This window comes from Euprymna scolopes, chromosome 10 (genome assembly GCF_053919585.1).
Source record: "Euprymna scolopes isolate OS-2025 chromosome 10, ASM5391958v1, whole genome shotgun sequence".
Lineage (NCBI taxonomy): Eukaryota > Metazoa > Mollusca > Cephalopoda > Sepiida > Sepiolidae > Euprymna > Euprymna scolopes.
The window spans coordinates 31,973,911-31,988,661 of NC_136491.1; the positions used below are offsets into that span (position 1 = coordinate 31,973,911).

At 35.5% G+C, this 14,751-nt stretch overlaps 1 protein-coding gene across 4 annotated transcripts in view; it reads right to left on the reverse strand.

Annotated features, from left to right (window-relative positions):
* The window catches only part of LOC145285916 (chitinase-3-like protein 1), a 47,937-nt gene that overhangs the window by 11,711 nt on the left and 21,475 nt on the right, over positions 1-14,751 (reverse strand). For all 4 annotated transcript variants that reach the window (XM_080134408.1, XM_080134407.1, XM_080134409.1 and 1 more), the window contains 4 exons: positions 7,592-7,844; positions 3,926-4,050; positions 2,113-2,236; positions 337-522 (listed from right to left, as the gene is read on the reverse strand). In XM_080134408.1, coding sequence (XP_079990534.1) covers positions 337-522; positions 2,113-2,236; positions 3,926-4,050; positions 7,592-7,844 — 688 coding nt within the window. The remainder of the gene's footprint in view (positions 1-336; positions 523-2,112; positions 2,237-3,925; positions 4,051-7,591; positions 7,845-14,751) is intronic.

Below are 14,751 nucleotides of genomic sequence, written 5' to 3' on the forward strand. Positions count from 1 at the left end.
CAAATACCATATGCTGAAACCAGCGATTGAACCGGGAACCTTTATTTCTTCAGTCTAACACTCATCCAACTCGACTATTTGATGCATTACCAATTGTGTGATATGAAGCTGTGAAAACATGCTCGCAAACACGCTGCAGTATTAACTTTGAATGGTGTGCGTGAAAGATCTGCATAGAAATGAACTCTTTGGTTCCCTATAGTGTCGATAGTTAGGGAGGAAAAGTTTTCATTTTATTATATATAAAGTTGTGACTGTTATCTGCGAATCAGACGCTTATCAGTTACTGAAAAAAAGTGATGCATAAAGAAAGAATGTCCAAAAAAAATCTCTCACCTCAAAATAACTAAGAAAACCATCAGTACGAGTTACTTCCCCTTTTTTGCCAGGCAATGGTGCATAGGCTCCAACGCCGTTCTTCTGTGGGTCATATAGTGTAAAGGAACGACCATAGAGCGGAACACCGACATTTATTTTATCCGCTGAGGCTCCCATTTCTAGCCAGTATAAAGTCGACCACGCCTAAAACAGACAAAGATAAAATGAAAGAATTTTAATAGAAAAAATAAAAAAGAAAAATAAGATTAAAGGTTTTTTTTCGAGACGGCGAACTTCAAATTAAAATGAATCACAAAAATATTTTTATTATACAAATATGTGGTTTATTCCAAAGATTCAGTTTTGGTGTTTATAATTTCAATACAATTTATAATTTCAATACAATTTATAATTTAAATACAATTTATAATTTCAAAACAATTTATAATTTCAATACGATTTATAATTTCAATACAATTTATAATTTCAATACGATTTATAATTTCAATACGATTTATAATTTCAATACAATTTATAATTTCAATACAATTTATAATTTCAATACGATTTATAATTTCAATACAATTTATAATTTCAGTACAATTTATAATTTCAAAACAATTTATAATTTCAAAACAATTTATAATTTCAATACAATTTATAATTTAAATACAGTTTAAAGACTGCTTTTGAATTCAATACAATTTCGGGCATTTCTTGCGGCTCGTGCGTATATGGCGTAATCTACAGGTCCAATTTTCACAAACTCTACACATTAAATTAGGCTGTATTTCGGCAGTATGTTGCCGTCCAAGTGGTCTATTGTGTCTGGTTCATCAGCGTAGATATGAGACTTTGCATACCCCTAAAGAAAATAATCTAATGGGATTAAATCGTACGAACAAGATGGTCAGTTGACAGGTCCATTTAATGAAATTATTCGTTCATCAAACGTTTCTCTCAGTAAATTGATCTTATCATTTGCAATTTGCAAACGCTGCTCGTGATGAATTGCCGAACCAAGCTAAACTCAAAATAACTTATAGCTACCAAATAAGCAATAAAAGAAAAAAAATTGTTAATTTAAAGTTCATCACATACATACCGTTGTAACATGATTAAAACTCATTTTATCATTTCCCTGATTGATTCAAAGTTGCTGATGTAAAGGTCCTAATCTAATTTTCCTTTTCATTTCTTATCGGAGACTGTTTTTTATTTTAATATTCCTCCATTTTCCTTCTATAAAATGTCCTCGGTACAGCTCTTGTTGAGCGAGGGTAAAACCGATCGGTTGAAATTTTTGTATTACATTTTACTTTCAATCATGAATTATAAAAAAAACATGTTTGTCCTTTATAATTGCGATGATTACATTTTATCTCCCCAAAATCGTGATACACACACACACACACACACACACACACACATATATATATATATGTGTGTGTGTGTGTGTGTTAAAAACAGTCTGTCTTGCTGTATTACAGTTTTTCAATATGGATAGATGAACACCCTCCCTAATCTGGGATCGAACCGACAACTAAGTCTAGTTAGTAGTCAGAGACACTAACCACTGAACCATGTGTACGCAAAGCAATATGTAAATCCATTATAAACAATTGAGACAAAGCCACATTGCACTAGAACTAAAGGGAGGTAAAAGCGTTTGTTGGTTGGTGCGACAAACTGTTCGTCGCTCGTTTGTTACAGGAATTGTAGGTGAATTTGTGGAATTGGGTAAACATGCCATTCCTTATTCGTCCAAGACAAAAGAAAAATAAAACAACTTACTGTATTCCAGTATCTGCTGTCGCCTTTTTCGTCTTTACCAGAGAACAACGGACTGGAATGAGCTGTATTATTTTCCCAAGAACCGTGATAATCATAACTCATTATATTGATGAAATCCACAAACCTAGAAAATAAAACAATAAGGAACTAATATAATATACGCTTTTTTTTCTTTTTAAATAACTCATGTATTAAACATATATTCCAAACGTATTCACAAATGAACGAAAGGCTATGAACAATGCACAGTTAACATGTTTAGTTATAGTTGAGAATCATGCAAAACAAGCAATGTACATTATAAAAAACAATAAAATATATTTCTTTCATACTCCTTTTTCTCTCTTTTCATATATATATATATATATATATATATATATATATATATATATACATATATATATATATATATACATATATATATAGACACACACACATATATATATATATATATATATATATATATATACATATATATATATATATACATATATATATAGACACACACACATATATATATATATATATATATATATATATATATACATATATATATATATACATATATATATAGACACACACACATATATATATATATATATATATACATATATATATATATACATATATATATAGACACACACACACATATATATATATACACACACACACACATTATATATATATATATATATATATATATATATATATATATATATATATAGGGTGAGTCCCGGAAAACGGATGTTTTTAAGGAAAATTTTGCCAATATTTCAAGACTTATTTAAAGACTACCGTCCTCACTCCTCATCCCTTACTCAAAGAGAGTAAGGAGTGTTCTAAAAACATCCGTTTCCCGAGACTCACCCGGTACATATATATATATATATATATATATATATATATATATATATATATATATATATATATATATATATATATATATATATATATATATATATATATGTCAAGGGTTTCAAAACATTGTCCTTCCTGTCCTTTCTGCGCTTCTCTGTAGCACCTTTTCGGTGACTTTCATATTTGCAGGCACCATCAGGAACAGCGGCCCGCCACTTGGCTCTATCTAAAGCTGTCTGCTCCCATGATGACGGATCAACGTTGAAGGCCTTCAGTGATGCCTTCAGAGTGTCTTTAAATCGTTTTTTTCTGGCCGCCATGGGAGCGCTTGCCATGTTGGAGCTCAGCAAACAGAAGCTTCCTGGGTAATCTGTAGTCTGGCATGCGGGCTACATGACTAGCCCAACGAAGCTGAACCTTCATCAGGATAGTGGAGATGCTTGGGAGTCCAGCACGAGTAATTATTATTTAACAAGTAACACACGATGAACATTTAGAATATCTCTTATTCCACGGAGTTTCAAAGAATGCATTCTTCTCTTCAGAGGAAATATAGCAAATTATTACTTATAGTTAAACTATGATTTTTCTGCTTAACGCATGTTATAATATACGTTATTTTTTTACATAAATCATGTATTAAACATAGTTTCTAAACATGTCCATCATTAGAACGTAAAACTAAGATCAAAAGTACGTTTGACACATTTATTTACAGTTGACAATTATGAAAGACAAACATTGTACATTACAAAAAACAATGAAAGGCATTTAGTTCTTTACATTTAAGATAAAAACATTAATTACCAAGGATCCTTGATTCTTCACTTTATGAGAGCGTCGTGGAAGGCATTTGACAGCGAATATTTCCCGAAAGTTTAGATTAAATATTTCATGCCAGATTCGCATACTTAAGGACTCCTCTTGATGAAAGTATGTTAATATATATATTTACCTGTTGATTTCTGGCACATTATAAGCCGAATCCACAACATGTTTGGCGGCACCAACAGCAATGGCTAACATAAGACGAGGTTTGTTTCTCCGAACGCCATCTTCTACAAAAGCTTCGTAAAGTTCCTTAAACAGAAAGTACAAACCTTGTTAGAATGACGATAAAAATAAATCGTAACTATGTTAAATAGTAAAAAGTACGCTGTATGCACACGAATATACATACACGTATATATATATATATATATATATATATATATATATATATATATATATATATATATATATATATATATATATATCATAAATTAGTCATTTAAATTTTTGGATGTGAAATGGTTCTGTCCCATCGACGAAGCGTTGCATCCCTCTGCCTGTTCTACAAGTACTTTAATGGTGAATGCTATGACGAACTGCAGACACTTGTGCCCCCACGACGTAGACACCCTCGACAAACCCGACAGGCAGCTAAATCCCATCCCCACACAGTAGAGATGCCTAGATGTAAAAGATCTTTCTACTCCAGTAGTTTCTTCCCCAGAACCGCTAGACTCTGGAATTCCATCCCAGGTCCCTGCTTCCCTAACTGTACTGACATGCAGAAGTTCAAGTGTAACATGAACCGACATCTTGCTGCCCAAATCCCAACATAGTGCCCCAGTAGTTGCTGCTCCTGATAGTAGCCCCCTACACCAAAGTGGCAATGTGCCTTGTTTGGGGATAAAATGTAATTTAAAAAAAAAAATTCAAATTTGAAATTTTTATTACATGCAAGACGACGAATACATTTCAATAAGTATATCTCCTTAACCTAGAGGTTTTCGATGTTTACCCATCTCCTCAGAGGAGAAAATATTAGCAAATATTATAAATGGTTTATACCTAATTTGCTAAATGCAATAAACATAGAAAATCGTAATTAAAAGTTTTTTTTTTGTTTTGTTTTTGTTTTAATACAAAAAAAAACTTAAAAACCTTTTAATTATGATTTTTCGAGTTTACCATTTCTGGTAGCTTTACGTAATCCTTTCTAAGTTGTTTTATTTGTTCATTTAAACGTTTCCGCCACCAGAGCTCTTTTTGTATATCTCCCCCTCCCCCTCGTTTTTCTATTCTGAATTGGTTTGACACAGTATTGGCAGCTGCTTTAATAACTTTAATGCACTTCTGTAAATTATTCACCGGAAAAAAATAGTAAAATTTTGGTAGTGACAGTTTTAAGTTTTTCCCTCTTGACAAATTGGAGGTTCGGCGACTGATCTAAATTGTCAGCTCTTAACTTCTTATCTAAAAATCTGAAAATATCGTTTGTCATCCCAGGTCGTTTAACGATTGCTTACAATTTTCGCTTACAGATTTAATAGTTTCTTTTACCCTCGACACTTCGTCAACCTTATCATTTTGTTGGAAATTTTTAATGTTGAATATAGATTTTTGTATTGTAAAGGTTGTCTCCCTTTTGCCATCTTCAGATTTATGCTTATTTTTCAGTGATGTAAGGATTATTGTGAGTAACTTAGAGATACCTTCCCTTTGTTTATATATATAAACGAGTGATTACGTGTCACTTGCTTTCTTCTTGTGAAAATGTAAGTAAAGACAAACGGTCTCTCCTTGTCTGTGTAAAACTTAAATATGGCTACGTTTTAATTAGTTTATCTTTTTGTCAAGCATCGGTATGACTTCCAGTGTGAATCTTATTTAAAACAAACAAGGTATGTTTTTTTATTTGATTGCTAATTCTTAATTCATAATAATCAACCGTCAAAGATTAATAATTATCTATAATTAATCATCATTACTGATGTCCACACTTTCATATAAGTCTTTTCTCAATTACTCTGTTTAATTTTTCAATTCCAATTGCAGATAACCAATCATTCGTTCTTATCGCTCAGGCTTGTCCTGGAGGTTTTTGCTCTGTAAATTTAAACATGCCTAGCTCATTCAATCTATGATGCACTTGTTGTCTATATGACCTCTTAAAGGGACCACTCTTCAAATAACATTTTATCACAATATATTTAAGGCCTTATTCTAATTTGTTTGATAGCGTTTCAAGGGTCTCTCTGGATGACGATCTTGGTAGCTTCGTTATTTTACCTGCGGGACATGGAACCTGCACATAATGTTCCAGCTTCGCTTACGTCGTTTTTAGTTTGATAGTGTTGAACAGTTGTTTTATAATAATACAAGAAATCTTTTGTGTAAGGTTTTCCTTACTTGGTTGGTTGGTTGTTTTTGTTTTACGGCATATCAACTCTTTTCAGGTTATTTAATGCCGAATCCAGTGATTTTGAAGAATATTTTTTAAATAGAATTTGTTTTTTTTTTCAAGTCGGTTTCTATTTAACCTATAGTTGGGACCCTTATAGGTACTACCACTCCGGGTCAAAGTGGACCTGGAAGCAATGGCAATTAAAGGGTGGCTCCACATTCCCCAAAGCCCGCAAGCTGGAGCCTAACCATCGGATATAGTTTAAGGTCATATCCAGAACCTTTCCTTACCCCGTATTTTTGTTCAGATACCATCTTAGAAGTATTTGTCCAGGCTGAAGACGAAATTTCGCCCATGAAACGCCATTAAACCTCAGTCATATGTGAATCTGATATTTAATACTACTTTTTCTTAATATCAGGTATTTACTATCATTATTATTATTATTATTATTATTATTATTATTATTATTATTATTACTATTATCATCATCATCATTATTATTATTATTATTACTATTATCATCATTATTATTATTATTATTACTATTATCATCATCATTATTATTATTATTATTATTATTATTATCATTATTATTATTATTATTATTATTACTATTATCATCATCATCATCATTATTATTATTATTATCATTATCATCATCATCATTATTATTATTATTATTATTATTATTATTATTATTATTATTATTATTATTATTTACTCACTAGGATAGTCACACAGGCAATCATCCAAATTTTTCCTTGAAAACAACTTGTGGTGTCCTCTGGAGTCTGAGTAACAACCAGTCTCCCCAGATTTCAAGTACTCTTCACCTTTTTCAATAACCTTTGCAGTTGAATTTGAGTTATCACAATAGCCGCTTACTATTGATTTCACGTTGGCAGTGACTATTGTTCTTCACTGGAATTTGGGTGGTAATAAGCTTCCCCAAAGTCCAAGTCCTCTTTGCCCTCATCTAGTGGAGGTCTGGCTAGTGCTTTCACTCCTCGGTCATTCCATCCTCCTGAACTCTTTACTTATTTCGTGTGTCGTCAGTTTATAGTGACGTACACACACACACACACACACACACACACACACACACACACACACACACACACACACACACACAAAGAGCTGAATTATTACCATTATCATTATTATTATTATTGTAACGACACCTAACAAATGCATTTTCCTGAATTGCATATCCCAAATGGAAAATCAAAATGAAAAAAATTATATTATTATTGGTGGTAGTAGTAGTAGTAGTAGTAGTAGTAGTAGTAGTAGTAGTAGTAGTAGTAGCTCAAAACGTAAGGATTGGCACGTGTGTTAAAGAAGGCTTATTAAGATTCCCTTCTCTGGTCACTGAAGGAAACAAGTGTGACCGACCGACAGAGCTCCTTATAAAGATGCAGAGACGCATCCAAATAAAATGTATACCTTGATTAATTTAGCGAAGTTTATTTTATCTTCTTTGATTCCACGGCGATTGGCCGGATATTCCCAATCAAAGTCCAGTCCGTCGAAGTTTCTGTCTCTCAGGAATTTCACAGCAGAATCAATAAAGGTTCGCCTTGATTCTGGAGAGCAAGCCATTTGAGAAAACGTTAACGAACCAAAATTCCATCCGCCCACGGCCAGAAACGTCTTGAGTTTAGGATTGGAGACACGCAGTTGGTTGAACCAATGATACCTTCGAAATATATAGAGACAAAAATAGAAATATAGAGATAAATATTCAAAATGTCATATAATAATATGATATTCAAAATACAGTATAGTGCTTAAGTTTAGACCCAGGCCCACAGACAAGCTACTATGTAGATTCTTTTCATTTTTAATTATCCGGGGGCACGTCCGGCGTTGCCCGGTCGTAAAATACACTTAAATATATTTTAATCCATGCAAATTTCGTGTTTATTATTACTGTTGTGTCTGTATCAATAACAACACGAACGCAGAAAGTAAAGGTAAAACAAATATATTAAGACGAAAATAAAATACATATTTACAAAGGTGCAGTTGTACTGCAGTTGGAAGATTGTCCGGCAGAGGGCGTGTTTAAGTCTTTCATTGAGCAACCGGCACATGCGTCTTGCCTATCCGGCGTTCGAACACAGCTCTCCGGTCTTGCTGACTTGATACCTTTATCTATATCTTGTTCACCCACGTATGCTAATTAGTGGACGTCTCCACAACAATTACAGAGATAATTCTTTATTTAATAGTACATTTTACTTAATATCTAGTAGTGCTTTCAAAAGCTTAAAAAACAATGACTTGTGGGCATCAGCTAGAATCGAAACCAAAACACTTAGTGCTCCAAACGCGTTCCCTACTGATGTTGCTATTGAGAGATACGCAAGAAAGATTTAATATTAAACGACAAAGAAATGAATTGGATTTGGGCATGCGCAGAAATAAATACAAATATGCTGGCAAATTGACATAAACATTTTGAATTGCAACTTGACGATATATGCCTCTACGTGTTATTCACCCATCTAAATAAAGATTTTACTCGTTATTGATATATCCCTAGGATAATATAATTAGCACAAATTAATAAGATGAAATGAGACTCAACACACAGAGTAAGTTATAACAAGGGCTATGAAAACGGTATATTCTTTTCATTGTTTTGATTCTCAAGTATATATCCGACTCAGTTAGACACAGTTAATCAACCGAGAACCACATCACTCTATATAAAAGCATATAAGATATCAACGGATACACACCCGAGAGTCAAAACAATGAAAAGAATATGCTGTTGTCCTAGCACTAATTATAACAAGTTTATTATATAAATGTAGAATGTAAAAAATAAGAGATTGACACTCGAATGTACCTTGAATGCCGGAGTATTAAGATTCGCTTACTCTCTCCTCTAGGTTTCCGCTTGCTAGCGTCTTCATAAACTGCGTAATCCATTCTCAAAGAGGTGTCAGGATGCCCCACTATATCATTTATAAACCATCCTAACTATTTCTTGTTAAATTCAGTATTATGTGACCAGTAGTTTAAGAGTTTATCGGTTAAATATTTACACACAGAAAATACAAACACACACACATACATTTACTGTTTTATTTATATAGACAATAGTGAATCATTCAAGGGGCATAACTCTTACTGAATATTTTACACCTACCTCCGTTGCATTTGATTCGATACAGTTTCCTTAGATATTACACCCCGGCTTCATAGAAAAACAAATAATTAAAATGTATAATCATTAAATTTATCTGGTCGAGATCCTTGCTCGGACCAATGTGACTCTCTCTCTCTCTCTCTCTCTCTCTCTCTCTCTTTCTCTCTCTCTCTCTCTCTCTCTCACCAGATTTCCCTGTCAACTCTCAGATCTTTAGGGTCACATTTGGCGTCATGTGCAATTTGCGACGTCAACGATTTACCGGTCACATGCCAAAGGAGCAAGCACACGCTTATAGGACAATCTAGATCCATGTACATCTAGCAAATTGCGCCGGACGCCAGCTATGATCCCGGAGATCTGAGGCAGCTGATGAAAGACAAAGAAATCTGGAGGGAGAGTCACATTTGTCCTGGTACGGAGCTCGACCAGATAGATAGATGAATTAAATGATTAAACATTTTAATTATATGAATAAAATAAAATACGCATCAAGTGCACTTGAAAGCCAAATCATAACGTAATATTAGGAAAATAAACAAATATTTTACTTGTTTGAAATTTATAACATAAATATAGTTCGAAGCTAAACTCCATCCTCAGTATGTTGTTTTCTTTCTTTTTTTTTCTTCTTGCTTGCCATGTTGTAAATTTGGAGAAAGAAATGTCTGTTTGTAAAGAGCCGCGCGTTGTATCTCAGCGGTTGTATTTTGAAATGTTGGAACTGTGCGTCGGCAGCGCGAGAATAACGTCAAGGGTGTGAGTTCCATATAGAAACGTTGATTTAATTTGAATAAAATGAAATACGCATCAAGTGTGTACTTTTGTTTTTCTATTAAGACCGGGTGCAATATTCAAGGAAATTGTATCGCAGCAAATAAGCAGGACTTGAAGTAAAAATGAATATAACATTTACGGTTTGATTAAGGAAATTGCATCGCATCTAACGGAACGGAAGTAACTGTAAAATCATTAAATAGAACAAAATAAGCAGGACTTATATTTAAAAAATGAATATAACATTTACGTAGCATATTGCATATGATTTTAGTTTAGTTTTTGATTTGCTAGAATACCTAATTTTCTGCAGTCCTAAATAGCAGCAATATTAAAGACAAATATTCGCATGATTCTGAGAGTAGCCGAGGATAAAGAAATAGAAATACTTGATAAAGGGGAAATATCCCCGACATATTGTGATACTACGGTGTCACGTGCACAACTCTCATAAACGGAGAGAAATTTTGAAGCTAGCAAGATTAGATTATATATATTTTGGGAAAATCGCCTTGTTATTCGGTGTCCAGTCTTTCTTCATACGATTGGGTAGATTTCCACATTGTTAACCTATCAATTCTCTCTCTCTCTCTCTCTTTCTCTCTCTCTCTCTCTCTCTCTCTATATATATATATATATATATATATAGAGAGAGAGAGAGAGAGACAGACAGACAGACAGACAGAGAGAAGAAGAGAGAGAGGTGAAGAGAGAAAGAGAGAGTGAAAGAGAGGGAGAGGATCAAGAGACTTTATAGAAGGTGATAGCAATATATATATATAGAGAGAGAGAGAAAGAGAGAGAAAGAGAGAGAGGGGGAGAGAGAGAAAGAGAAAGAAAGAGAGAAGAAGGGAAAGAGAGAACGAGAGAGGGAGAGAGTGGAAGAGAGGGAGAGGATCAAGAGACTTTATAGAAGGCGATAGCAATATGTATATATATATATATATATATATATATATATATATAAAGAGAGAGAGCAAGAGAGCAAGTGAGAGAGAGAAAGAGAGCAACCGAGAGACAGAGAGAGAGAGAGAGAGAGAGAGAGGGGGGGGATTCAGATCCGCAAAAGTGAAACTCACACACACACACACACACATACACACACCACACACACACACACACACCACACACACACACACACACACACACACACATATATATATATGTGTGTGTGTGTGTGTACAAAGGAAACACCACTTATCAAGGGCCGGAGGCCACTCGAGGGTAAGGGTTTATGACTGTGGTCAAGGGAAACGTGCCAGTCATTTTTAGAAGTGGAAATTTGGTAAATTTGATTACTTAAGGGGATGGCTCATCAAGAATTTGTTCACGTTGGACTTGAAGATGACCATATTGTAGTCAGTTGGAAAGCAGGAAAACGAAAGAGTTCTACAGGCATGCACTCCTAAGAAAAAAGCTTTGTTAACGGGATCTACGTTTAGGTTCAGGCACAGTAAGTAAGGGAAATTATTGATAGTGGTTTCAATTAGATGAGTTTTTTTCGTAAAAGTCGGGCCGGGGGGGGGGCATAGATTGGAGCTCAGATGAGCACTTGCCATGAAAATAACGATAAAGCTGGGACAGGCTCGCGACATCTCTTCTGTGGGAAAAAGTTCCAGGGAAAAGAAAAGGGTATCTCCCACTGAAGTTTATTTTGAACTCTGTCAAGGCAGGATAAGCCGCTTTTAGCAGCTCCTGCCCAGATGTGGCAACAGTACTACCTCTTTGGACACACTTGGCTCTTATACATGTAAAGAATTGCATCAGCAGTGAGATATCTACTGGAACGGTAGAACGATCCCACCATTTTCCTAGCAGCATTGGCAACGGATTTGATGTACATATATAATCTCAGATCAGGAGTAAAGGTCAGACCCAGAAGTTTGTCAAAATATGGAGCCTCCTCAAGATGAGAGCCATTCATTTCAATTGATGCCAGACGGGGATCAGGGCGTTGATGATGAAAAGATAAAAGTTTGTGTCTTAGATGCATTAAAATTAACCAGCCACCCCTTTCCCCATTGCACCACGTGCTCAAGATAATAGGAGAGAGAATTAGAGGGAACTTGGTCGTTGAGGGCCTTTGAAATGTTGCCATAGATGGTAGTGTTGTCACCGTAAATGTCTACAAATGATCTTAGAATGTAATTTGGGAGATCATTTATGTAGATCAAAAAGTTGGGCCCACGATGGATTCCTGAGAGACTCCAGCATTAATTCTGCGGGCTTCAGATTTTGCTCATCAACCATGAACATCTCAGAGAGAAATGATTTAATAATGAAAACGACGTTTCCAGCTATACCATAGCTGCATATTTGTGGAGTATACCTTTATGCCACACACTATCAAAAGCCTTTGATATGTCAAGGGTAATTGCCCTAGAAAGGAAGCCTCCATCGAGAGATTCACTAATCCTATGAGATATAACTGTTAACACATCAGTTTTATATCTAGCAGAACGGAAACCATATTGCATGTCATCGAGAGGGATTATTTTTGCTGAGGTGGTTTACTTCGCCCTCACAACAGCGGAGTTACTATCTTTAAAAGAATATCTGAGAAAATTGACCAAGTCCTATCTGCTTATCCTTTAGCTAACATTCACGTGGGGACTTCAATGTTCACAATGTGGAATGGTTGACCACTCAAACAAGACTGATGATGAAGGGAGGTTCTGTCATGATTTCACCATTGCTTATGACCTCACTCAGATTGTTCACGAACACACCCGTGTGCCCGACAATGACGGCCAGTATGCAAGTCTACTAGACCTTTTTCTCACAACTTGCCCTGAACTATGTTCACTTTCTGTTCTGTCTCATCTTGGATCTTCCGACCACTCTGTTGTATCAATTAAGATAAAAATGAAATGTAATAAGTCCCCAGACGTACCTCTCCATCGTACAGTATATGGATACACTAATGCTAATTGGGATAGCTTCCGTACATTTATATCGAATGTACCTCTGCGTTCCATGTTTAAAAATGATGTGTCCTCTATAGTACCAGACCTGACGGAATGGGTAATTGTAGGTATAGACCGTTTCATACCCTCGAAAAAGTTCCAGCAAAAACCTAACAGCCAGCCATGGTTCTCTCCAGAATGTGCTTCTGCCATTGCGCAGAGAAATCACTTTTTCCACTGCTTCCAACGTAATAGATGTATGGAAACTAAAGCCGCTTTCATGACTGCCATCAACCATTGTAAGAAAGTAATAAAGAATGCAAGAGAGTTGTATGCTCAGTCCGTCAAGTTAAAAGTAGCTGAGCAGCGGCTTGGTTTCCACCAGTTTTGGCAAATAGCAAACAGGATCCTAAATAGAAGCGTGTGCTCTATCCCAACTATCATCTATGGACCTGAGGTAATCTCGTCAGCATCAGACAAAACCAAACTCCTTGCCAAGAACTTTGCAGCTAATTCTACCCTTTGCGACCAAGGCCGCCAACCCCCAATATTTCCTCCTGTATCAGAAAACACGCTATGTGATATACATATATCTGTACGTGATGTTGCCAAGCTAATCAAAAACCTTGATTCCAGTAAAGCAACTGGCCCTGACGGTATTCCAATTATAGCACTCAAAAACCTTCAAACAGAACTAGCACCCATACTTACAAAACTGTTTAAAGGTTGTCTTAAGGAGAATTGCTTCCCATCACCCTGGAAAATCTCATCAGTATGCCCTGTATTTGAGAATTCAGGTGATCGCTCATCCCCCTCTCAGTACAGGCCAATAGGTCTCCTGTGCGTCATGGGTAAGTTGCTGTGTTAAATAGAGAAGTAATCAACCATCTTAGCAAAAATAACCTTCTTAGAGACACACAATATGGTTTCCGTTCTGCTAGATCTTCGGCAGATGTGCTTACAGTTATATCTCATAGGATTAGCGAATCTCTCGACGGGGGCAACCTTTCTAGAGCAATTTCTCTTGACATATCTAAGGCCTTTGATAGAGTATGGCATAAAGGTTTACTTCACAAGATCTCTAGCTATGGTATAGCTGGAAATGTCTTCTCAATTATTAAATCATTTCTTTCTGATAGCTTCATAAGAGTAGTAGTTGAGGGGCAAAAATCAGAAGATCACAGTATTAATGCTGGAGTCCCTCAGGGGTCCATCCTGGGCCCAACTCTTTTCCTGATCTATATTAATGATCTTCCAAATCACATCCTTACATCATTTGTAGACATTTAGCACATCTAAGACAGTAAATGACCAAGTTCTCTCCGATTCTCTCTCCTCTGATCTTGAGAACGTGGTACAATGAGGAAAGGAGTGGCTGGTTACTTTTAATGCATCTAAAACCAAGCTTCTCTCTTTACATCATCAACGTTCTGATCCACATCTGGCATCAATTGAAATGAATGGCTTGCGTCTTGAGGAGGCCTCAAGTTTTGATAAGCTTCTGGGCTTGACCTTTACTCCTGATCTTAAATGGAACTCGTACAAATCTGTTGCCAACGCCACTGGAAAAATGGTGGAATCCTTCTATGGATCCAGTAGATATCTTACTGCTGATGCAATTCTCTATCTATATAAGAGCCAGGTACGTCCAAGGATGGAATACTGTGGCCACATCTGTGCTGGAGCTGCTAGAAAAGACTTGTCCTGCCTTGATAGAGTTCAAAATAGACTTCGTAGCCTCGTAGGAGATGTCCTTTTCTCTT